At 53.9% G+C, this 22,664-nt stretch overlaps 1 protein-coding gene across 1 annotated transcript in view; it reads right to left on the bottom strand.

Annotated features, from left to right (window-relative positions):
* Nucleotides 1–11,187: 11,187 nt before the first annotated feature.
* The window catches only part of MAPKAPK2 (MAPK activated protein kinase 2), a 33,749-nt gene continuing 22,272 nt past the window's right edge, over nt 11,188–22,664 (bottom strand). The window contains exons 2-10 of the mRNA XM_059867467.1: nt 21,607–21,746; nt 19,098–19,162; nt 18,250–18,329; nt 16,641–16,767; nt 14,978–15,053; nt 14,735–14,859; nt 14,353–14,438; nt 13,538–13,618; nt 11,188–12,528 (exon numbers count right to left, since the gene is read on the bottom strand). Coding sequence (XP_059723450.1) covers nt 12,385–12,528; nt 13,538–13,618; nt 14,353–14,438; nt 14,735–14,859; nt 14,978–15,053; nt 16,641–16,767; nt 18,250–18,329; nt 19,098–19,162; nt 21,607–21,746 — 924 coding nt within the window. The 3' untranslated portion in view covers nt 11,188–12,384. The remainder of the gene's footprint in view (nt 12,529–13,537; nt 13,619–14,352; nt 14,439–14,734; nt 14,860–14,977; nt 15,054–16,640; nt 16,768–18,249; nt 18,330–19,097; nt 19,163–21,606; nt 21,747–22,664) is intronic.

The raw sequence follows: 22,664 nt of genomic DNA, 5'->3' as shown, positions 1-22,664 counted from the left end.
CCAAATTCTGCATCCCCACCCGGGGCTGCCTCGGAGCTTTCTGCTGCCTGGGGCAGCTGCTCCTCCTGCTTTTGCTTTTTCTCTCTTTAGAAACTCTCCTCAAAGCCCTGAGCACCCCGTGCTGTACCTGCTGCCAGGGAAGTAATGAACTTTCTTCATCATCTGCTGTTGGCCAACACGAGGAGGGCAAATCCCAGCTGAACACCAGGGTGGAAGCATGTCCTGAGCAGACAGACAGACAGACAGGCAGACAGGCAGACAGCTCCTGTCGTGTGCTGGGACTGAGGAAACAACCCACACTGGCCTCTTTCTTGGGACAGGAAGAAATTTGTCTCTTGTCACGAGGAAGATGAGCACCTCCTCCATGAGCCTTCAGCCTCCCGGGGTGCCACCAAGCCCAGGGACAAGCCTTGAGGTGATACGAGGGACCTTAAGCACAAAAAGGGGCAAAATTAAACCGAGTCAGCTCTGCTGTCACTGAATTGCAAAGCTTTCAGAACTTTCCTCATTTTGTTGTGGCTGTAGTTTTAACACTTGTTATTGAACTCGAGCTGGCTGCACCACTCAGGCCCACGCAGCTCCTGCCTCTCTGTGCCCTAGATTTTGGCAGCACGTGACTGAAATTGGGGCTTTTGCTGTGAAAGAGGCCAGGGGGAGCAACAAAAACAGGGCTGAGAGCCCCAGCTGGGCACGTAGGGCACGGGGGGGAGCAGAGGGCACAGCCCTGACTGTGCAGAGCTGCCAATTCCTTCCCTCAGGTGGTGAGAGGCTGAGTAATTACCAGAGCTGGGTGGTAAAAACAGGACCACACTGCTGGTACTGAAGTGATTTCAGCATTTATTATAATAAAAAGGCCCAAAGCAAGGGGTACTAAAAGTGATTTCAGGATTTATTTATTAATTTATTTATTTTATTTATTAAAAGTGATTTCAGCATTTATTATAAGAAAGAGAAAGGCCCAAATCAAGGGGTGCTAAAAGTGATTTCAGGATTTATTTATTTTATTTATTAAAAGTGATTTCAGCATTTATTATAATAAAAAGGCCCAAAGCAAGGGGTACTGAAGTGATTTCAGCATTTATTACAATGAAAAGGCACAAAGCAAGGGGTACTGAAAGTGATCTCAGCATTTATTATAAGAAAGGCCCACATCAAGGGGTACTAAAAGTGATTTCAGGATTTATTTATTTTATTTATTAAAAGTGATTTCAGCATTTATTATAATAAAAAGAAAGTCCCAAAGCAAGGGGTATTAAAAGTGATTTCAGGATTTATTTATTTTATTTGTTAAAAGTGATTTCAGCATTTATTATAAAAAAGAGAAAGGCCCAAATCAAGGGGTACTAAAAGTGATTTCAGGATTTATTTATTTTATTTGTTAAAAGTGATTTCAGCATTTATTATAATAAAAAGTCCCAAAGCAAGGGGTACTGAAGTGATTTCAGCATTTATTATAATAAAAAGGCCCAAAGCAAGGGGTACTAAAAGTGATTTCAGGATTTATTTATTTTATTTATTAAAAGTGATTTCAGCATTTATTATAATAAAAAGAAAGTCCCAAAGCAAGGGGTACTAAAAGTGATTTCAGCATTTATTACAATAAAAGAAAGGCCTAAAACCACAGGTACTAAAAGTGATTTCAGTATTTTTTCTAAAAAAATAAAGTCCCAAAGCAAGGGGTACTAAAAGTGATTTCTAGCATTTATTACAATAAAAAGGCCCAAAGCAAGGGGTGCTAAAGTGATTCCAGCATTTATTATAATAAAACAAAGACCCAAAGCAGGGGTACTGAAGTGATTCCAGCATTTTTTCCAACTAAAGAAAGGCCCAAAGCAAGTGGTACTGAAGTGATTTCAGCATTTATTATAAAAAAGAGAAAGGCCCAAATCAAGGGGTGCTAAAAGTGATTTCAGCATTTATTTGTTTATTTTATTTATTAAAAGTGATTTCAGCGTTTTTTACAATAAAATAAAGACCCAAAGCAGGGGCACTAAAGTGATTCCAGCATTTATTACAATAAAAGAAAGGCCCAAAGTAAGGGGTACTAAAGTGATTTCAGCATTTATTACAATAAAATAAAAGCCCGAAGCAGGGGTACTGAAGTGATTCCAGCATTTTTTCCAACTAAAGAAAGGCCCAAAGAGGGCCCGGGCCGGGCAGGAGCGCTCCCGCCGAGGGTGGAGCAGCGCCGGCGCTGGGGCTGCTCAGCAGCGATGGCCCCGAGGATGTCCCCGATGGCCCCGAGGATGGCCCCGATGGCCCCGAGGATGTCCCTGATGGCCCCGAGGATGTCCCCGAGGTCCCAGGGGCACGGCGCAGCTTCCCCGGCTCAGATGCCCCTTTTTATCCTGTTCTGTGTCCCTTGGATTGGTTTCTGTTTGGATCCTTCATTTGCACGGAGGTTTAAGGGGCTGGATTGGCCGTGACAGCTCTGGCCAGGCTGGCTCCTTTCACTTGGGGGTGGGTGCATTTGCTTGGGTGAAATTTCTTATAACCACCCTTTAACCCCTTTTACAATATAATAACCCAGCTAACAGCACATGCTGAACAATTATCAACTATTTTACAGCAGTTTCTAACCTGTTTTGAACACAGGGGATTGCTAGAGATGCCTGAGCCCGGTGATGCTCACCTCCACCCCCAGGGCCAGCAGCCCAGTGTGGGCTCTGCAGGCACCCAGCTGCTGCTCCAGGGGGATGGAGAGGGGAGCTGGAGCTGAGCAGCCCTGGGAGGGCACCCCCAACTCCCCAGGGACTGCACCCCCAGCTCAACAGGGACTGCACCCCCAGAGCTCCCCATATTAGGAGAATTAACCCACCAACACCAGAGGTTTATGTCCCAAAAGGAGACAGAGGAGTCCTTTGACTTTATTCCAGGAAAGGGAGAGGCCATGGGGCATTGCCCTGGGGTCTCTCACATTTTTGGAGGACACAGCCTCCTTTTTATCCCAATTTCCCAGCCACATTTCCCTTCTCTCTTTCCCCATTTCTGAGGCACCTGAGAGGTTCAGACTTCCCAAAACACCTGATACCAGAGATTCCCCTCTAATGTACAACCCTCCCTTTTCATTTTTAATTATTATGGAATTCAGGGGTTTTTCTACCCCATTGCTTCTTTAATCTTTCAATGTCCAATTTCATTTCTCAGCAAACCTAAAGTTTATTTAGGTTTTTATCTTTTCCCATTCATCAATCAGTGGAATCCTTCCCATTGTTTCTTTTATTTCCCAGCGCTGGTTTTATCCACCAGCAGACCCACAGCTTGTTTGGAAAGACAAATCCACCATTCCTCTCCCCAGGGACTGCACCCCCAGCTCCCCAGGGACTGCACCCCCAGCTCCCCAGGGACTGCACCCACAGCTCCCCAAGGACTGCACCCCCAGCTCCCAGGGACTGCACCCCCAGCTCCCCAAGGACTGCACCCCCAGCTCCCCAAGGACTGCATCCCCAGCTCCCCAAGGACTGCATCCCCAGCTCCCCAGGGACTGCACCCCCAGCTCCCCAAGGACTTCACCCCCAGCTCCACAAGGACTGCACCCCCAGCTCCCCAGGGACTGCACCCCCAGCTCCCCAAGGACTGCACCCCCAGCTCCCAGGGACTGCACCCCCAGCTCCCAGGGACTGCACCCCCAGCTCCCCAGGGACTGCACCCCCAGCTCCCCAGGGACTTCACCCCCAGCTCCCCAGGGACTTCACCCCCAGCTCCCCAAGGACTGCACCCCCAGCTCCCCAAGGACTGCACCCCCAGCTCCCAGGGACTGCACCCCCAGCTCCCCAAGGACTGCACCCCCAGCTCCCCAGGGACTGCACCCCCAGCTCCCTAAGGACTGCACCCCCAGCTCCCCTGGGACTTCACCCCCAGCTCCCCTGGGACTTCACCCCCAGCTCCCCAGAGACTGCACCCCCAGCTCCCCTGGGACTTCACCCCCAGCTCCCCAGGGACTTCACCCCCAGCTCCCTAAGGACTGCACCCCCAGCTCCCCTGGGACTTCACCCCCAGCTCCCCAGAGACTGCACCCCCAGCTCCCCTGGGACTTCACCCCCAGCTCCCCAGGGACTTCACCCCCAGCTCCCCAGGGACTGCACCCCCAGCTCCCCGGGACTGCACCCCCAGCTCCCCAAGGACTGCACCCCCAGCTCCCCAGGGACTTCACCCCCAGCTCCCCAGCACCAAACCCCCCATATTGTAAAAGCAAGGTGCCCCCAAGCAGGAAGAATGACGCCTCTGACTCCATGATATCAGAAGGCTAATTAATTATTTTAATATACTATATTACATTTCATCTACACTGAAACTGCACCAGACCCAACTCCACAAAACCTCCTGGCTGTCTCCCAACAGTCCTGACACACACAGGTGGATGCAGTTGGTCACCTCGGGTGAACAATCTCCAGAACACATTCCACGTGAGCACGGCAAGAGGAGCAGCAATTGAGATCAGAATTGGGTTTTCTTTCTTTCTCTGATGTTCCTCACTGCAATTCCCAGAAAATATCCTTGGGAAGTGGTGCCTTGCTTTTCTCTGTGAAGAGAAACGCAGCCACACCCCCGGGGTTCCCCCCAGCAGGAGCACCCCAGGGAGGACAGGGGCTCAGTCCTGCCCCACCAGCCTGGCAGAAGCTTTGTCCCATCCCTGCTGCTGCCAGAGCCTGTTCAGAGCAGGAAAACAACAGGTGAATGGTGGTTCTGGGGCAAGCAAGGGCACACGATCCTCCAGGCTGGCTCACGGGCAGCGCAGGGGCTGTGCGGGGCTGGTGGGAGCCCTGGGGACCTTCTCTGCAGGTTCTCAGCAAGGTGCAGGTCCTCAGCAGGTTCTCAGCAAGGTGCAGGTCCTCAGCAGGTTCCCAGCAGGTTCTATGCAGGTTCTTAGCAAGGTGCCAGGTTCTCACCAGGTTCCCAGCAGGTTCTCACCAAGTTCTCACCAGGTTCCCTGCACGTTCTCACCAAGTTCTCACCAGGTTCCCAGCAGGTTCCCTACACGTTCTCACCAGGTTCCCTGCAGGTTCTCACCAGGTTCTCACAAGGTTCCCTGCAGGTTTGTAGCAAGGGGCAGGGCTGTGCTGGCAGCCCCGGAGTTGGGGGTTTCACAATGACTCAGGGCTGAGAGGAGAAGAGCCCAGGCAGGCTGGGAGAGCAGCACCCACAGGGCAGCACCCACAGGGGCAGCGCCCACAGAGCAGCACTCACAGGGGCATCCACAGGAGCAGCAACCACAGGGCAGCACTCACAGGGGCAGCAGGAGCAGCACCCACAGGGTATCACTCACAGAGCAGCACCCACAGGGGCAGCACCCACAGGGCAGCACCCACAGGGGCAGCAGGAGCAGCACCCACAGGGGCAGCACCCACAGGGGCAGCAGGAGCAGCACCCACAGGGGCAGCACCCACAGGGGCAGCACTCACAGGGGCAGCACCCACAGGGGCAGCACCCACAGGGGCAGCACTCACAGGGGCAGCACCCACAGGGGCAGGCACCCCTCACTGTCCCCTCTGTGCTGAGTCACTGCATCCTCACCTGCCTGGGGCTCTGCAGAGGACTCAGATCCAAAACTGAACCCCAGGGAGGCTCCTGATCACAGAATGGTTTGGGTTGGAAGGGGCTTCATTGGCCATATTGTTCCCACCTCGTGCCATGGGCTGGGACACGACACCTTCCGCTGTCTCAGGTTGTTCCAAGCCACATCCAACCTGGCCTTGAATGTTTCCAGGGACAGGGCAGCCACCACCCCTCCCAGCAGCCTATTTCAGTGCTTTACCACCTTAATTTCAAAAAGTTTCTCCCTTATATCTAGTCTAAACCTACCCTATTTTAATTAAACCCACCCTCCCCTGTCATGTCACAACAAGCTCCCCTGAGATGTTCATCCCCACCTCCATCAAAAGCCCCCTTTAGGTACCAAAAGCCCACAGAGCAGCAGGGACAAGCTGAGGGCACAGAGTTGGCCCCCTGTGACATTTCTGAGTGCCATCCCAGCCAGCAGTGCATTCACGTGTGACATTCATTCACGTGTGACATTCATTAACGTGTGACACACGTGGATGTGGGACAGGCACTGCCCCTCCTGGGGCTGTTGGAGGGAGTGGAACTGCTCCCCATCCCTGCCAGACCTCCAGGTGCCTCAACCAGACACACCTCTGGGCTTTCCAATGGAAAAGGAGCTGGAGACTCCAGCCCATGGTGCAGGGAGAACACCTCAGCTGCTCAGGGCTGGGGATTTAGAGGTTTAACACCAGCAGTTCTCATTTTCTGCCTTGTGACCTGCTGCCTTTGGCCTCTTGGCAGGGTCTCTCCACCATTTCATCACACCCTGAAGCAACCAAACCATCTCCTTTGCTCCAGAGCTGGACTACAAAGTTCCTTTCTTGGCAGCAGCACCAGATTTACTTTTTTCCCAGCTGAAATTCGGTTTCCTGACTCTTTTGCAATGCTGAGCCCAGCTGCTGTGACTGGCACATCTCACACACCCTCTGCACAACCTGCTGGCTCTGATTTTCAGAGCACTGAGGAACAGCTTTGCCTTTCCTGGTTGGAAAAGGCTCTGCAAAAGCCAGAGCAGGATTCCTGTGGGAGGTTAAACTTTGATGGAGCAGTTTCTGAAGAGAACCTCACTCTGAGTGAAAGCCACATCTCCTTCTTCTGCTTTTGCAGCCAGATTTCCACCAGCAGCTGTCCTTTTACAGCCAGCCCTCAGCAGGATCCCTGCAGCCCCAGGGCTGAGCAGGCTGATCCGATGGGTTTTCAGAAATCCAGCATTTTCTCAGCATTCAGCAATTTAGCCACGTGCAGGCCAAGCCTGGCACCAGCAAATCCTGCCATCCCTGATGTGCCTGGTCTGATCCTTAGAAAAACACAACCATCAGCTGATTTTGCACAGAATTTTTGCCTTTTTGAGCTGTCCAGCTTCCCAGGAGGTGTTCCCAGGGTACAAACCAAGCCAGGGCGACCAAGCCAAAGCCTCCTTGGCCAACAGAAGGAGGCAGCTGGCTGCAGAGCAGCTCAGCCAGTCCTGAGAGCCCAGGCATGGAAAGGCAACCACCCTCAGTGGTAAATTAGGGCAATAAGCAAGAAATAATCCTCATCACCCCAAAACAAAGGGCAGGAGTGAAACAGCAGCCAGCTGAGGGCTCCTCAGTGCCGTTGCACAACACTCCTTCCTCTGCACATCCACACCAGCCACAGGACATTTTGTCCTCCTGGGGCTGTCCAGAGTTGACCAACACCATGGGAGCAGAGCAAACCACGGCTGGAGGAAGGGGCTTCACCCCCACCCTTGCAAGAGCAGCAGACACTTCTTGTGTGCACAGATAGGAACAGAGATCTTCGTGATTCATCCTTCCCCAGTGATCAGCCTGGAGCAGAGCCAGATTTTTTGATCAAAATCACCTCAAAAGCAAGAAACATATATTTTTAATTTTTTTTTTCCTTAGCAGGAAGCTTGCTGCTAAAAATAAAGCAGGTGGGGTGAGGAGAGAGGGGTTATTTTTCTACTAACTACTAAAAATTTCAAATGTTGCCCTGAATGGTTCACTGATTCCTTTGGAGTCAGCAGGTCTCAGGTGCCCCCAGGTTTCCACGCTCTGCTCCCACTGCAGCTGACTCCTGCAAATAATTGTGGCCATCACCTCCCACAGGTCCCAGACCAAGATTTTGGTCCTCAATCCAAGATTTGGTATCCTGGCTGCCTCTGGGTTGTTTTTCCCCAAGCTGATGGAACCACAGAATGATTCTGGAAGGGGCCTTGAATTTCATCTCCCTCCAGCCATGATGTGTGGATCCATCTCACCTTCCCCAGCACAAAACTGAATTCTTTCCTGCTGCTTTTCCCATCCTTACCTGCTCCCAGGGGGCACAGAGCCCCCAGAATCCCAGCACCCCTCCTCTTCCCTCTCCACTGCTCTCCAGCCAATTTATTTACAGCTCCCTGTGAGCAGATCTGCCCCAAAATTGGGGTTTCAAACCTAAAAGCACCAAAACATGGCCCCGTGTGAGTAAGTCTGTTCTCACCCCCACCCACACTGCCCCAGCTATTCCTTTTAGCACCAACAGCTTCACAGAAAACAGCCCTGGCTTTCATCACCCAGGCACTGAAAGCAGTGACAGAAAGAGAGAGCCCGGGGCCAAAACCCCTCCAGAGGGACAATCCTGCTGGGGAGGGAGGAGGGGGTGACACCATGGGCAGCCTTCTTCTCCAGGGCTTGGGATGTTCAGGAAAGCCTGGGAAGCTTCAGAGCCACTCTGGGAAGCTCCAGGACCACCATGGGAAACTCCGGGACCACCATGGGAAGCTCCAGGACCACCCTGGGAAACTCCAGGACCACCATGGGAAGCTCTAGGGCCACCCTGGGAAGCTTCAGAGCCACTATGGGAAGCTCCAGGACCACCATGGGAAGCTCCAGGACCACCATGGGAAGATGCAGGACCATCCTGAAAGGTCCAGGACTATCCTGGGAAGTTTCAGAGCCACCATGGGAAGCTCCAGTTCCATCCTGGAAGCTCCAGGACCATCCTGGAAGCTCCAGAACCACCCTGGAGACCTGGTGTCCACTGCTGCCTTGAATCCCGGTGTCCAGCTGGGGGGAATGGAGAAGGAAACCAGCCATGGGTGCCGGCTCTGCTCTTCCCTCCCCAAACACAAACAGAAAACATTTCAAGCCGCAGATCTTCCCACCGCGGTTGAGATTTGTGTCAGTGAGCCCCGTAATTTCCAGAACAGGACCTCTGTAACAAAAGAAACCTGAACCTCATCACCCCCCCGAGGCAAGCTGGGGGTTCACTGCCAGGATTTGCGTTTGTTTAGAGAATCTTTGGTTTTTTCCAAAGCGCGGAACCTGCGCAAGCCCGTGAGACCTCGGGGGATGGAAACTGCTGCCGGTGCTTCACACCTTTCACAGCTCCCCGTGCCGGTGTCTGACACCTCTGCGGGGCCGCGGGGAGCAGCAGGCACCGAGCACAGCCCGGGCACTGCCAGGGATCAGCTCCAGGCTGGGCATCCCGAGGGCTTCTCCCGGGGCAGTGCCAGGGATCAGCTCCAGGCTGGGCATCCCAAAGGGCTCCTCCCGGGGCACTGCCAGGGGTCAGCTCCCTGCTCCTCCCGGGGCGCTGCCAGGGATCAGCTCCAGGCTGGGCATCCCGAGGGCTCCTCCCGGGGCAGTGCCAGGGGTCAGCTCCGAGCTGGGCATCCCAAAGGGCTCCTCCCGGGGCACTGCCAGGGGTCAGCTCCCTGATCCTCACAGGGCAGTGCCAGGGATCAGCTCCAGGGTGGGCATCCCGAGGGCTCCTCCCGGGGCAGTGCCAGGGATCAGCTCCAGGCTGGGCATCCCGAGGGCTCCTCCCAGGGCAGTGCCAGGGATCATCTCCCTGCTCCTCCCGGGGCAGTGCCAGGGATCAGCTCCAGGCTGGGCATCCCGAGGGCTCCTCCCGGGGCAGTGCCAGGGATCAGCTCCAGGGTGGGCATCTCAAGGGCTCCTCACAGGGCAGTGCCAGGGGTCAACTCCCTGCTCCTCACAGGGCAGTGCCAGGGATCAGCTCCAGGCTGGGCATCCCGAGGGCTCCTCCCAGGGCACTGCCAGGGAACAGCTCCGAGCTGGGCATCCCAAAGTGCTCCTCCCAGGGCAGTGCCAGAGATCATCTCCCTGCTCCTCACAGGGCAGTGCCAGGGATCAGCTCCAGGGTGGGCATCCCAAAGGGCTCCTCCCAGGGCAGTGCCAGGGATCAGCTCCTGGCTGGGCATCTCAAGGGGTCCTCACAGGGCAGTGCCAGGGGTCAACTCCCTGCTCCTCACAGGGCAGTGCCAGGGATCAGCTCCAGGCTGGGCATCCCAAAGGGCTCCTCACAGGGCACTGCCAGGGATCAGCTCCGAGCTGGGCATCCCAAAGGGTTCCTCCCAGGGCAGTGCCAGAGATCATCTCCCTGCTCCTCCCGGGGCACTGCCAGGGATCAGCTCCCGGCTGGGCAGCCCCAGGGGCTCCTCCAGGCCCGCTTGGCACAGGAGCTCCTCTGGCTGCTCCCATCTCGCAGCACCTCTGTGGGATTTCACTCGCTGCAGCTCCATCCCGCTCCCCAGCAGGAGGAGAGGAGGGTGAGGAAGGCACCTGAGCACCTCGGCCCTTCCTCCTCTCCGGCAGCAGCGGCAGCTCCCGCAGCCCCGACACCGGCGGCGACAGCGGGGACCGGGCACAGCCCCGGCGGTGACAGCGGGGACCGGGCACAGCCCCGGCGGTGACAGCGGGGACCGGGCACAGCCCCGGCGGTGAGAGCGGGGACCGGGCACAGCCCCGGCGGTGAGAGCGGGGACCGGGCACAGCCCCGGCGGTGACTGCGGGGACAGGGCACAGCCCCGGCGGTGAGAGCGGGGACCGGGCACAGCCCCGGCGGTGACAGCGGGGACCGGGCACAGCCCCGGTGGTGACAGCGGGGACAGGGCACAGCCCCGGCGGTGACAGCGGGGACCGGGCACAGCCCCGGCGGTGACTGCGGGGACAGGGCACAGCCCCGGCGGCCCCGACACCAGGCAGGCAGTGTCTGTCTGTCTGTCTGTCTGTCTGTCCCCTGCCGGCAGCCGGGCACGGCACCCGCTGCCCCGTGTGCCACAGCATCATCCACAGCATCCCACAGCACCCACGGCATCATCCACAGCATCCCACAGCACCCCACATCACCCCCAGCATCCCCAGCATCGACAGCACCATCCACATCATCCTTCATCACCCCACATCACCCACAGCATCCACAGCATCCCACACTGTCCCACATCATGCCCAGCATCCACAGCATCACCCCACAGCAACCACAGCATCCCCCCATCATCCCACACCCTCCCAAAGCATCCCACAGCACCCCACAGCATCATCCCATACAATCCCAAGCACCCCACATCACCCCACAGCAATCCCACAGCACCCCACATCACCCCACAGCAATCCCACAGCACCCCACAACATCATCTACATCACCCCATACCCTCTCAAAGCACCCCACATCACCCCAGAGCCCCAGCCCAGGGGTGACACGTGCTGGGGAGGGAAGTCCCTGTGCAGCTGTCCCCAGGCAAGGGATGTTGTGTCCCCAGAGAACATCCAGGGGGCCTCAGCATTTCTGGTGTTAAAAAGAGCAATTTTAGGACACATGGAGAGCAGCTGGAGCACTGGGGGATTCTTCACAGCCACACAAGCAACAGGAGAGACTGGGTGACTCTTTAAGTGTCTTTAATCCAAAGGACTGAAGAGCAGACTGGGAAGATTAGTATAAGCCAACAGACAAAAATAATTAAAAAAAATTAAAAAAAAAAAGGGGGGGGATAAAAACCAGTTTTCAAAACAAATTAAAATTCCATACAGTGTCTAAAAAGATCACCTAAAAACTAAACATTGCCTTAAAAAATTGTTTTTCCCCATTCAAACACATTTAACGAAGTGAAACATCGTGACAAATAATAATAATAATAATCATCATCATCATCATCATCATCATCCATGGACTAAAGACTTCAGAGCAGCTGCAGGAGCCACACGGGGGGCACAGCAGCAGCCCCAGCCTAAGCCAGGGAGGGCTCAGTGCTGCCAGCCTGGCTCCAGCTGTGCCACCTCCAGCCCTGCCCTGGCACCCCCTGTCCCCAGGGACCCCCCAGGGCAGCAGCACCTCGCTGGGGACGGGGTGAGGGGGGGGACACATCCCTGCAGAGCTGGGGGGACACGACAGCCCCCCCTGCCCCCCCCGAGGTCAGAGCTGCATTCCAGGCCACGTAGAGGGAGCCAGAGCAGCTGCAGGCCCACGGACAGACACACACCCCACACGGACAGACAGACAGCGCTGCCAGGCAGACCCCAGGGAGGGCTGGGGTGCTGCTTTTTGGCTCCTGTGCTTGGTTTGGTGGCCACAGGGACCCCCCCCAGGGCAGCAGGACAGGGGGGAGGGCAGCTCTCCTCCCCTGGAGCCTGTCTCTAGCCAGCATCCACACAGGGAACACACTGTCTGGGTTTCAGCTCTACAGTAGTTTTTAAAAAATATTTATATGTTATATACCCTAAAAAGGTCACCACAGGAGTTTCCATGTCTTTGGAAAGAAGGAGGAGGAGAAGAAAAAAAATATATATATAAATCAAAACTGTTTCACAAAAGACAAATAAAAATCCAATTATTGGCGGCGTTCACCTACAGGACAAAAAAATCCCTGGCTGCAGGTGAGGATCTGAGGGGGGATCTCACCACCTGCTCCAGAAAGGTCAGAAACACAGGTGAGTAGCTAAAAATAACTAGTCTGGTATAAATGTCTGAATTCCATGCGCTCGATAGAACAGTCTGTTTCTTTTTGTCTTTTTTTTTCCTTAAAAAATATATATATATATATATAGTTATTGCTTTCTGGAGGGCTGGTGGGCAGGGCCCTCAGTGGGGCAGCGTGGTGGGCTCGGGGGGGTTGGCTTTCTTCCTCCTCTTCATCAGCAGAGGGTTGGAGGAATCCTCGATTTTCTTGATCTTGATTTGTTCGTAGTCCACTCTCATGGTGGCCAGGGCACTGGTCATCTCCTCCTGTGGGCAGGGGACACAGAGCCATCAGCAAAGCCCCCCAGGGTGAAATAGAGGTCACCTCCAGCCAGGTCTCCAGCTCTTGGAGATCTATTTCACACCTGAGATAGCTCAGCTACCTTAGAAGGAATAAAGTCAGCAGGATGGCTTCTGTGGTAGTGTTGGAAACAGAAAAGTTTTAATAAAAGGCAAAATAACAAAACTCTTTACAGAGAAAAACCCAGCCAGGTGCAAAAGGTTCTTGCTCCTGGTAAAACACCTCACAAAAGGGATTTGTTTCTTTGTGCTCTTCTTTCTCTAGTGAATTGCTCAGGCAATTTGGCTCCTGTCCAATTGGCTATCCTTAACTTTGAGGTGATGTCCCCCAGGCCCTATGAGGTGTCTTTTCACCTAATTGAGGAGAGAAACTTCTGGGCTCTTTTCCTTTTCAGGAGACAAAGGATAGTTTTGTCACTCTGTCAACAAGGGGCACATTCCTATACCAGAGTCCCCAGAGCAGCTGGGAATAAACTGCAGCAGGGCCTGGGTGTCCCACTGCCAAATTTTCCAGCTCCTTCCCAAGCACAGAGCAGCCCCAGAGCCAGCACGCCCACACCAAACTGGAACTGTGGAATTGGTCAGGCTGGAAAAGCTCTCCAAGGTGATTGAGGCCAAGCAAGCTCTGCCCTGTGAGGGTGAGGAGGGCTTGGGATGGGATTCCCAAAACAGCTGTGGCTGCCCCTGGATCCCTGGCAGTGCCAAGGCCAGGCTGGCTTGGAGCAGCCTGGGACACTGGAAGGAATCCCTGCCCTGGCATTGGAGGTCCCTTCCAACCCAAACCATTCTAGGATTCCATGGTTAACCCAACACAGCCACTCCACCACTCCATGATGTCCCCAGGTGCCACATCTATGCAGTTTGGGAACACTTTTAGGGACAGTGAACGAGCCTGGTCTGCAATACCCAGGAGAGGACATTCCCCAGATGACAGAGGGGTGCAGAGCTCGCAGACAGGGACAGAGAGAGGTTTTACCTTCACATCCTCCCACAGGTCCTTCTCCTCCTTCAGCACACGGCTGGTGTGCAGCGGGGTCTGGGGCACCTGCATGGATTGCTGCCAGGAGAGGGGAGGAGTGTCAGCTGGGAGCCACAGGCATCCATCCCATCCATCCCATGGATCCCATCCCATGGATCCCATCCCATGGATCCCATCCCATCCATCCCATGGATCCCATCCCATCCATCCCATGGATCCCATGGATCCCATCCCATGGATCCTATCCCATCCATCCCATGGATCCCATCCCATGGATCCCATCCATCCCATGGATCCCATCCCATGGATCCCATGGATCCCATCCCATGGATCCCATCCATCCCATGGATCCCATCCCATGGATCCCATCCATCCCATGGATCCCATCCCATGGATCCCATGGATCCCATGGATCCCATCCCATCCATCCCATCCCATCCATCCCATCCATCACATGGATCCCATCCCATGGATCGCATGGATCCCACCCCATCCATCCCATCCATCCCATGGATCCCATCCTATCCCATGGATCCCATGGATTCCATTATCCCATCCCATCCCATGGATCCCATTATCCCATCCCATCCCAGCCCATGGATCCCATTATCCCATCCCAGCCCATGGATCCCATCCCATCCCAGCCCATGGATCCCATTATCCCATCCCATCCCATGGATCCCATCCCATCCCAACCCATGGATCCCATTATTCCATCCCATCCCATGGATCCCATCCCATTCCATCCCATGAATCCCATCCCATCCCATGGATCCCATCCCATTCCATGATCCCATCCCTGCCCCACCCACCATGATCCAGGGGTGGTTCATGAACTCCGTTATTGTCATGCGCTGGGTCGGGTCTGTCTTCAGCAGGTTTCGGATCAGCTGCTTCACTGCAGGGGTTGGGGCAGGGTCAGGGGGGCTGGGGCAGCTCCTGGGGGGCTCTCCTGAGCTCCAGCCCCAGCCCCAAAACCCCTGGGTGCCCTCCTGGGTGCCCTCCTGAGTGCCCTCCTGAGTGCCCTCCCGTGTGCCACACACCCGACCCTGCACAAACCCTTCAGCAAAAGCCTCTCCAGCAGAGGTGCAGATGCTGAGAGGTGACCCCTGACACAGCCAGGGGTCTGAGCTCCTCCCAGCCCTCAAAAGGAGACCTCAGCCCGGGGACAGGCCCCACAGGGACCACGGTTACCTTCCTCTGACACCTCGGACCACTCGGGGTTGGGGAACTCGTACTGGCCCATTCGGATCCTCTTCTTCATGCCAGGAGAGATGGCCAGCCCATGGTTGGAGTAGAAGGGGGGGTACCCGCACAGCCTGCACCAGGAGGGGAAACAGAGTCAATGTGCCACCCCAAAAACCTCCCCAGGGGCACAAGGCAGTGCCAGGAGCAGGAGCTGAGCCTGGCAGGAGGGAGAGGAACCCTCAGACTTACAGAATATACATGATGACACCCAGGGACCACATGTCACAGGACTTGTCGTACTTCTCTGGGCCCAGCACTTCTGGGGCTGGTAAAAACAGAAAGAAAATCCTAAATCTGAGTGTCAGCACCGGGTGAGAGGGCTCTGACACCCCATGGAGACACCAAGAGCCACTGTGGGAAGCACTGTTGGAGCAGCCCCCAGCTCCCTGCTGCAGGCTCCAGGCTGGATGCAGAGGTGAGGGGCTGCACGTGGCATCCTCCAAACCCCCCTACGTCCTACAAATGTGTTATAGTAACTTCTTTGAGCCAGGCCTGATAAGCTCTGGGGAGCCTATAACACACCCAAGATAGCTCAGCTACCCTTGGAGGCATAAAAATCAGCAGGATGGCTTCTGTTGCAGTGTTGGAAACAAAAAGGTTTAATGAAAGGCAAAATAACAAACAGAAAAACCAAGCTAAGTGCTAGATGTTCTTGCTCCTGGTAAAATACTTTACAATAGCAATTAGTTTCTTTGTTCTCTTTTTTTTTTCTACTAAATTGCCCAGGTGGGACTTTTTGGCTTCTATCCAATTAGCTATCCTTAAGTTTGAGGTGAAGTCCCCTGGGTCCTATTGAGGAGAGAAACTTCTGGGCTTCTTTCCTTTTAAGGGGACAAAAGATAGTTTTGTCACTCCCTTAACAGGGGGCACACTCCTACACCAGCCTCCAGGCACTCACCTGATGGGGAAGATGAAACAGGAAAGCCTTATAAATGTGATTGCCTGGCAAAAGATTTTGAGAATATGGAAATTATAGGTGAGATTGAAATGAAAGCAGCTCTGAGATCCCTCAGTTACTGAACACCTGGAAAACAATGGTGTGGCTGGCTGAAGGTAATCCCCTTTGGATGGAACAACACCCTCTGCTTGCAGACAGCTCCAAGGGGCAGAGCAGACCCTGCTGGCCTGGCAGAAGGGCCCAAAGAGGAGTTTTTAGGGTTTAAAATGGAACACAGTGTGATAATGTAATGATTCTTATAGGCTGTATGTAAATGCTGTAGGATTTGTGTCTTGGACTAGACTGGTTAGTGAGAATGAGAATATTCAGCACAGAAGAAGATTTATGGTATTGGAACAGGAACCTTGCTCTCTTATCCTCTCATCCTCTCTCACTCTCTCATCCTCTTTACCACTCTATTTACTTCTCTCTCCCTCTTTTGGGCCTGGTGGCTCCCAGCAGGGCCCTGCACCCAGGCCCTTTGCAATAAACCCCAAATTCCAAGAACAGAAGAAGATTTATTGTATTGTAAGGGGAACCTCACTCTATCATCCTCTTTACCTCTCTCTTTCCCTCTCTCTCCCTCTTTGGGGCCTGCTCTGAGCTGGGGCTGGCGGCTCCCAGCAGGGCCCTGCACCCAGGCCCTTTGCAATAAACCACAAGTTCCAAGCCCAGAAGAAATTTATTGTATTGTAAGGGGAACTCCACTCTCTCATCCTCTTTACCACACTCTTGCCTTCTCTCTCTTTCCTTCTCTCTCCCTCTTTGGGGCCTGCTCTGAGCTGGGGCTGGCGGCTCCCAGCAGGGCCCTGCACCCAGGCCCTTTGCAATAAACCCCAAATTCCACGACCTGGCTTCAGAGATCTCTCATCTCCACCCATCCCCACCGTCCTGCCCCGACAATCCCACACTCACCCACGTAGTAGGGCGTGTAGCAGGGCGTGGCCAGCGAGTTGTGCGTGGTGGTTTCCTTGGCGAAGCCGAAGTCGGTGAGTTTCAGCACGGCGTTGGGCCTCTTGGAGGTGTACAGGAGGTTCTCTGGCTGGGAACACGCAGGGGACAAGGAGTCAGCTATCAGTGAGGGTGACCCCAACACCCAGCACAGCTTTCCTGGGCAATATTTCTCCTGAGGTATCCAGGAGCTGCTCCACAGGGTTAGGAATGTGCTGGGCTGCTGCTGAACCCAATCCTCTCAGACCCACCTTGGGTCATGTGAAAAACTCCAATCACTTGTTTTTAGATATTTAAAAGTTTAATAGTAATAAAATGGTTATAAAAATAGTAATACAATTAGAGTAATAATAATTTGGATCATTTGAATTAGGACAATATGAGGCAATAGAAACCAAGAGTCTGGGTACATTTTTCTGGGCAAAATAAGCTGGAAAAGGACACACATTAACAAAGGATTAACCCTTAAAAACAACAGCCTGTTGCACATTCATACACCTCATCCATGATGCATCAACTCCATTCCAACACAGGATTCTGTCTGGTCATCATCAACTTTTTACTCTGAATCCTGACAGCGCCTTAGAGGCGGGAAGAAGTTCATTTCTCCTGGTAATGGGGCAATAAATTCTCTTTCTCTGAAAGATTCAGGTGTCCTGTGGCTGCTATCTCGCTGCAAGTCCTTTCTTTAAAAAAGTATCTTACAAAGCACATTTTCTATTTTAACATTTTTTATATCCTAAAACTATATTTAACAGACTACGTAAGAGAATTAATACAGCATTACTTTCTAACACAACACATAGAATATTCATTTTAATATTTGAGAAAAGCCAATCATAACATACTCAGCCCTGAAGACACCATCAGGATTCAGAGGAAGAAGCTGACCCTGCCCAGACAGAATCCTGTGTTTGAATGGAATTTGTGTATCATGGATGAGGTGTATGAATATGCAACAGGCTGTTGCTTTTAAGGGTTAATCCTCTGTTAACATGGGGCCTTTTTCGGGCTTATTTTGCCCAGAAAGAGGCACCTGGCCTGTCCATAACTCTTTGTTTTTATTGTCTCATATTGTCCTAAATCCTAAGCGTCCAAATTTTTATTATTCTATTTATATTCTAATTTTATTATTCTAATTAATATTATTATATTTATTATATGATATCTAATATAATTTTATAACCATTTTATTACTATTAAACTTTTAAAATTCTAAAAACGAGTGATTGGCATTTTTCACACTATACTAAAAAAATACTACACAAAGAAGATACCGCACTAAAGAGATGCTACAGAAAAACCTGTGGCTGTCTCCAGACAGTCATGGCACAGCTCTTTTCTGATCAATCAGTCTAAACAATCATCTTCTCCAGTAAACAATCCCCATAACACATTCCACACGTGCTAAACAACAGGAGCAGCAAGCAGAGATAAGAACTGTGAGCTTCTCATTGCCTTCCCCAGGAAAAATCCAGGGAGAGAGAATTATTATCCCTGTTCAGAGGATGTGAGTGCCACATGGAGCAGCAGGGCTGGGCCCTGGCACGGCCAGGGGGGCTCGGGGTGGTACCTTCACGTCCCGGTGCGCGATGTTGATCGAGTGCAGGTACTGGATGGCTTCCCCAATGCTCTTCATGATCTCCGAAGCCTCTGAAGCAGCAAAGAAACCATCAGAAGCCTTCAGAAGCAAGTTAAAAAGGGCACTGCTGCCTGGGGAGCTCTACAAACCAGGAGCCAAAGAGCCTGGTTGAGGTCAAAGGGGTTTGCTCTGCTTGAAGTCCCCTTGTCTGTGGAGTCTGTGCCACTCCCCATCCCTGGGAAAGGAGCCTGCAGCTCCCAGAAACTCCAGGGGAAGGGATGGGGCAGAGTCCAGCCCCTGGCCCCACACCAAGGAGGGGCTTGCACTGTTTAGGACACCCAAGCAGCAAAGGAATGCAGCTGGGAAAGGTTTCCCCTTAGGATGGGAAGTCAAGGGGGCAACGGGCTCAGAGTTTGCGTTGTGTGGTTGCTTTTCCTGGCCAGAGAAATAGAGGGAATGAGATTAATGACATCTATGAGAACCACAGCCCATGGACTTAACATTTTGAGGGAGGTGAGTGTTTCTGACAGGAGTGGGATGGACAGGAGTGTGGGAGCAGCTGAGAAAAATACCCCCTAACCCTATTCTCGAGCAAACATGAAAAGCAGGGCCCCTTGCACCCACATCCCTCATTCCCTGAGTGTAGAACTCTGCTGGGGATTCAGAAGAGTCCCTGAGGGGATGGAGGGGACTGAAAGGCCAGGGTGTTGTACTCGAGGGGATGGAGGGGACTGAAAGGCCAGGGTGTTGCACTGAGGGGATGGAGGGGACTGAAAGGCCAGGGTGTTGCACTGAGGGGATGGAGGGGACTGAAAGGCCAGCAGGGTGTGGGCTCCTACCCCGTTCTGTGAAGGCCTGGTCTCCCCTGTCCTGGATGCGGCTGAAGAGCTCCCCACCATCCAAGCTGCAAGAGAAGAGCTGCTGTTACACACCATGGCTTGTTGAATTTGTAGGCAACATCGACATGGGAAGAGATGAGAATCTGATTTCATGTTTCAGAAGGCTGATTTATTATTTTATTATAAATATATTATATTCAAACTATACTAAAAGAAGAGAAGAAAGGATTTCATCAGAAGGCTTGCAAGGAAAGGAGAGGAATGATAATAAAATCTTGTGACTGACCAGAGAGTCTGAGACAGCTGGACTGTGATTGGCCATTAATTAAAAACAACCACATGAGACCAATCAACAATGCACCTACTGCATTCCACAGCAGCAGAGAATCATTGTTTACATTTCGTTTCTGAGACCTCTCAGCTTCTCAAGAGAAAAGTCCTAGCAAAAGGATTTTCCATAAAATATATCTGTGACAGTGGCTCCATCTCCCAACACGCCCTCTGCTGCTGAGCAGGAAACAATCCCCTTCTCCATCCAAGTCCTTGGGTGGTGTTCTGGGGTGTTTCAGAGCCTCCTCCTTCCCGAAAGGAGCGGGGCAGAGGCTCAGTGCTGGGCGGGCGTGGCCGCCCCAGCAGCCCACAGAAACACATTTACAGTAAAGGCAGCAAATGTGGCTTGAAGTTGGTGAGAGCACTCCCAGCACACGTGGCCTCCTTTTGCTCACAAGCCAACTGCCTCAGCAGCACCATGACCCAGCACAGAAGTGCTGAGCAAAGCTCAGGGCACGGGTGAGGAAACAGCAGGGTCACAACGGGCTCCCCAAGCTGGGGCACGGAGGCTGGACCCCACTGCAGCACAGCCAGGTCCCATGGGAGGTGCTGGAGAACCACTGGTGGGTTCCCTCCCCAGGTGCCCTCAGGGAAAAGCCAGCTCCCACAGAGATCAGGACTGAGGGATGGGAGAATTCTCCATGAGAGCAGGGACAATGGCACTTCCTGGCCCTGCCTTATCTGACTAAAGCAGGAACAGTTTGGCTTTCCCAGTGCTGATAGCATCTCCCTGACATTCAGTGACATCTGCAGCAGCAACAGCCTGCAGCCCTTGGGACCCTCTGCTGCACAGAGCCAGCCAGGAGGGATCCAGAGCCTGTTAGGAGGGATCCAGAGTCAGTCAGGAGGGATCCAGAGCCTGTTAGGAGGGATCCAGAGTCAGTCAGGAGGGATCCAGAGCCTGTCAGGAGGGATCCAAAGTCAGTCAGGAGGGATCCAGAGCCAGCCGGGAGGGATCCAGAGTCAGTCAGGAGGGATCCCGAGCCTGTCAGGAGGGATCCAGAGTCAGTCAGGAGGGATCCAGAGCCTGTTAGGAGGGATCCAGAGCCTGTCAGAAGGGATCCAGAGCCTGTTAGGAGGGATCCAGAGTCAGTCAGGAAGGATCCAGAGTCAGTCAGGAAGGATCCAGAGCCTGTCAGGAGGGATCCAGAGCCAGCCAGGAGGGATCCAGAGTCAGTCAGGAGGGATCCAGAGTCAGTCAGGAGGGATCCAGAGTCAGTCAGGAGGGATCCAGAGCCTGTCAGGAGGGATCCAGAGCCTGTTAGGAGGGATCCAGAGCCTGTCAGAAGGGATCCAGAGCCTGTTAGGAGGGATCCAGAGTCAGTCAGGAAGGATCCAGAGTCAGTCAGGAAGGATCCAGAGCCTGTCAGGAGGGATCCAGAGCCAGCCAGGAGGGATCCAGAGTCAGTCAGGAGGGATCCAGAGTCAGTCAGGAGGGATCCCGAGCCTGCTCCTGCTGGAAATCAAATCCTGCCTGGATGGACGTTACCCCAGAGCATCCCTCGCTCACACAGACAGTCCTGGGGACTCTCCTACCCCTCAGCCATTCTTTCTTTCTTCCCCCACTGCCTCCCCTTCTCCATCCCTGGCTGCCCAGAGTGCCAGGGTGGTTCTCAGGGGCCAGTTTCCCCCCGGGAGCTGCTCTGGGGGCTGCTGTGCCACGTGCCCTGGCACCGCTCCTGCACCCGCCGCTCCCCCCGGGTGATCTACCAGCGTGCCAGAGGAGAGGTTTTGGCAAGGAAGCTGCAGCAAATCACAGCTGCGGTTGGGATGTGGTTTCAATACTTTCCCCTTCATCCCTCCTCCTCGTCCCCAGGTTCGTACCAAGCTCCTGCCCAAAGCAGAGCTGCTGCTGCAGGCGGTGCCAGGGCAGCACCAGCGCTGCCAGCTCGGTCGCTGCCCCACCACAGCCTGCCAGGAACCTGCTGCCTCCCCCAGCTTTTGGTGGCCAAAGGCAGTTTGGTTATGACCCACCAGTGAGAACCACAGGCCCCGAGCTGAGCATTTTCAGGATGACTCAGAGCCAGCAGCCCTGGCTGTCCCCGTCCCTCCAACGCCACCCTGCCCGAGCTGCCATCCCTACAGCTGCATCCCCCTGGCACCCCCAGGGCTGGAAGGTGCCCACCCCCCCTTTGGCAGCCCCCCAGCAGCCTGCAGTGCCCCTGGGCCGGGCTCTCACCACTCCATGACGATGAGCAGACACTTCCTCCCCTGGTAGAGGTTCTCGTAGACGTCCATGATGCGCACGATGTGCGCGCACTGCGACGCTCGCCAGTGCAGCTCCACCTCCCTGCGGGCCTTGGGGCAGTCCTGCAGCATCTGCGGGAGAAGGGACACCCCGTGAGCCCCAGACATCCCCGGGCAGCTGGGTCATGACCCCCGGCTGGCTCTGTGGCCACCGGAGAGGAGCACCGGGCGCTCCCTGCCGTGCAGTGCTCTGACCATGCCTCCACCTGACAATGCCTCCATCCCCATCTAGTGGGAACTCTGAGAAGCCGTTTGCCCTCAGCTTGGCCTTCCTGCCAAGGTTCATAAAAGCTTATTCGGGCTGCCTGCCACCTCCCAGAGCCCCAGCAGCGAGATCTACTGCATTTATGATCCATTCTGCACCCTGATATCTCCACCCCTGGGTGCCACCGAGCACCCTCACCCTCACCTCTGCTGTGCTGTCCCCCATCATTTCCCAGCCATCAGTGCTCCACGGGACCCTGCTGACCACAAAAGCTCCCTCACCACAAGTTCAGAGCCCAGTAGCACCCGAGCCTGGGGAGGGGACAAAGCAAATATCCAGATGTTCCCTAAATTACAGCTCTTGAATGAGCCCCCTGCCCTTCCCAGAGACAACTCAGAGTTCCCAGGTGCAGGAAGGATTTGTTTGTCTGCCACAGACTATTAGTTATGATGTTTGTCAGGATAAACAGCCAGCCTTAATTATTGTGTTCCTAAATATAGAACAACAAACGTGTCTATCTCGAGCACAGTTCATTTTCCTTCCTGTCTCTGGCAGCCTTTGGGGCCAGGCTCAGCCTCTGGAGCAGCTCTGCCCCTTGGAGCAGAGTGAGCAGGGGGATGTGGAAACACACCCCCACCCTGCAGGAAACAGCAGGTTTGGCCATTTTACCAAGATTTACACAGAAAAGTCCTTCTGACCCCTCTGGGCTCTCCCCAGGAGCAGAGGAGCATCAGCCCTGGGATGCTCTGCAGGACCCAGGGAGCTTCTCAGTGCAGGGGGATCTC

The sequence above is a fragment of the Haemorhous mexicanus genome, chromosome 25 (genome assembly GCF_027477595.1).
Source record: "Haemorhous mexicanus isolate bHaeMex1 chromosome 25, bHaeMex1.pri, whole genome shotgun sequence".
Lineage (NCBI taxonomy): Eukaryota > Metazoa > Chordata > Aves > Passeriformes > Fringillidae > Haemorhous > Haemorhous mexicanus.
The sequence above is the reverse complement of the archived record's forward strand: the minus strand, read 5'-3'. Positions and strand labels throughout refer to the sequence as shown.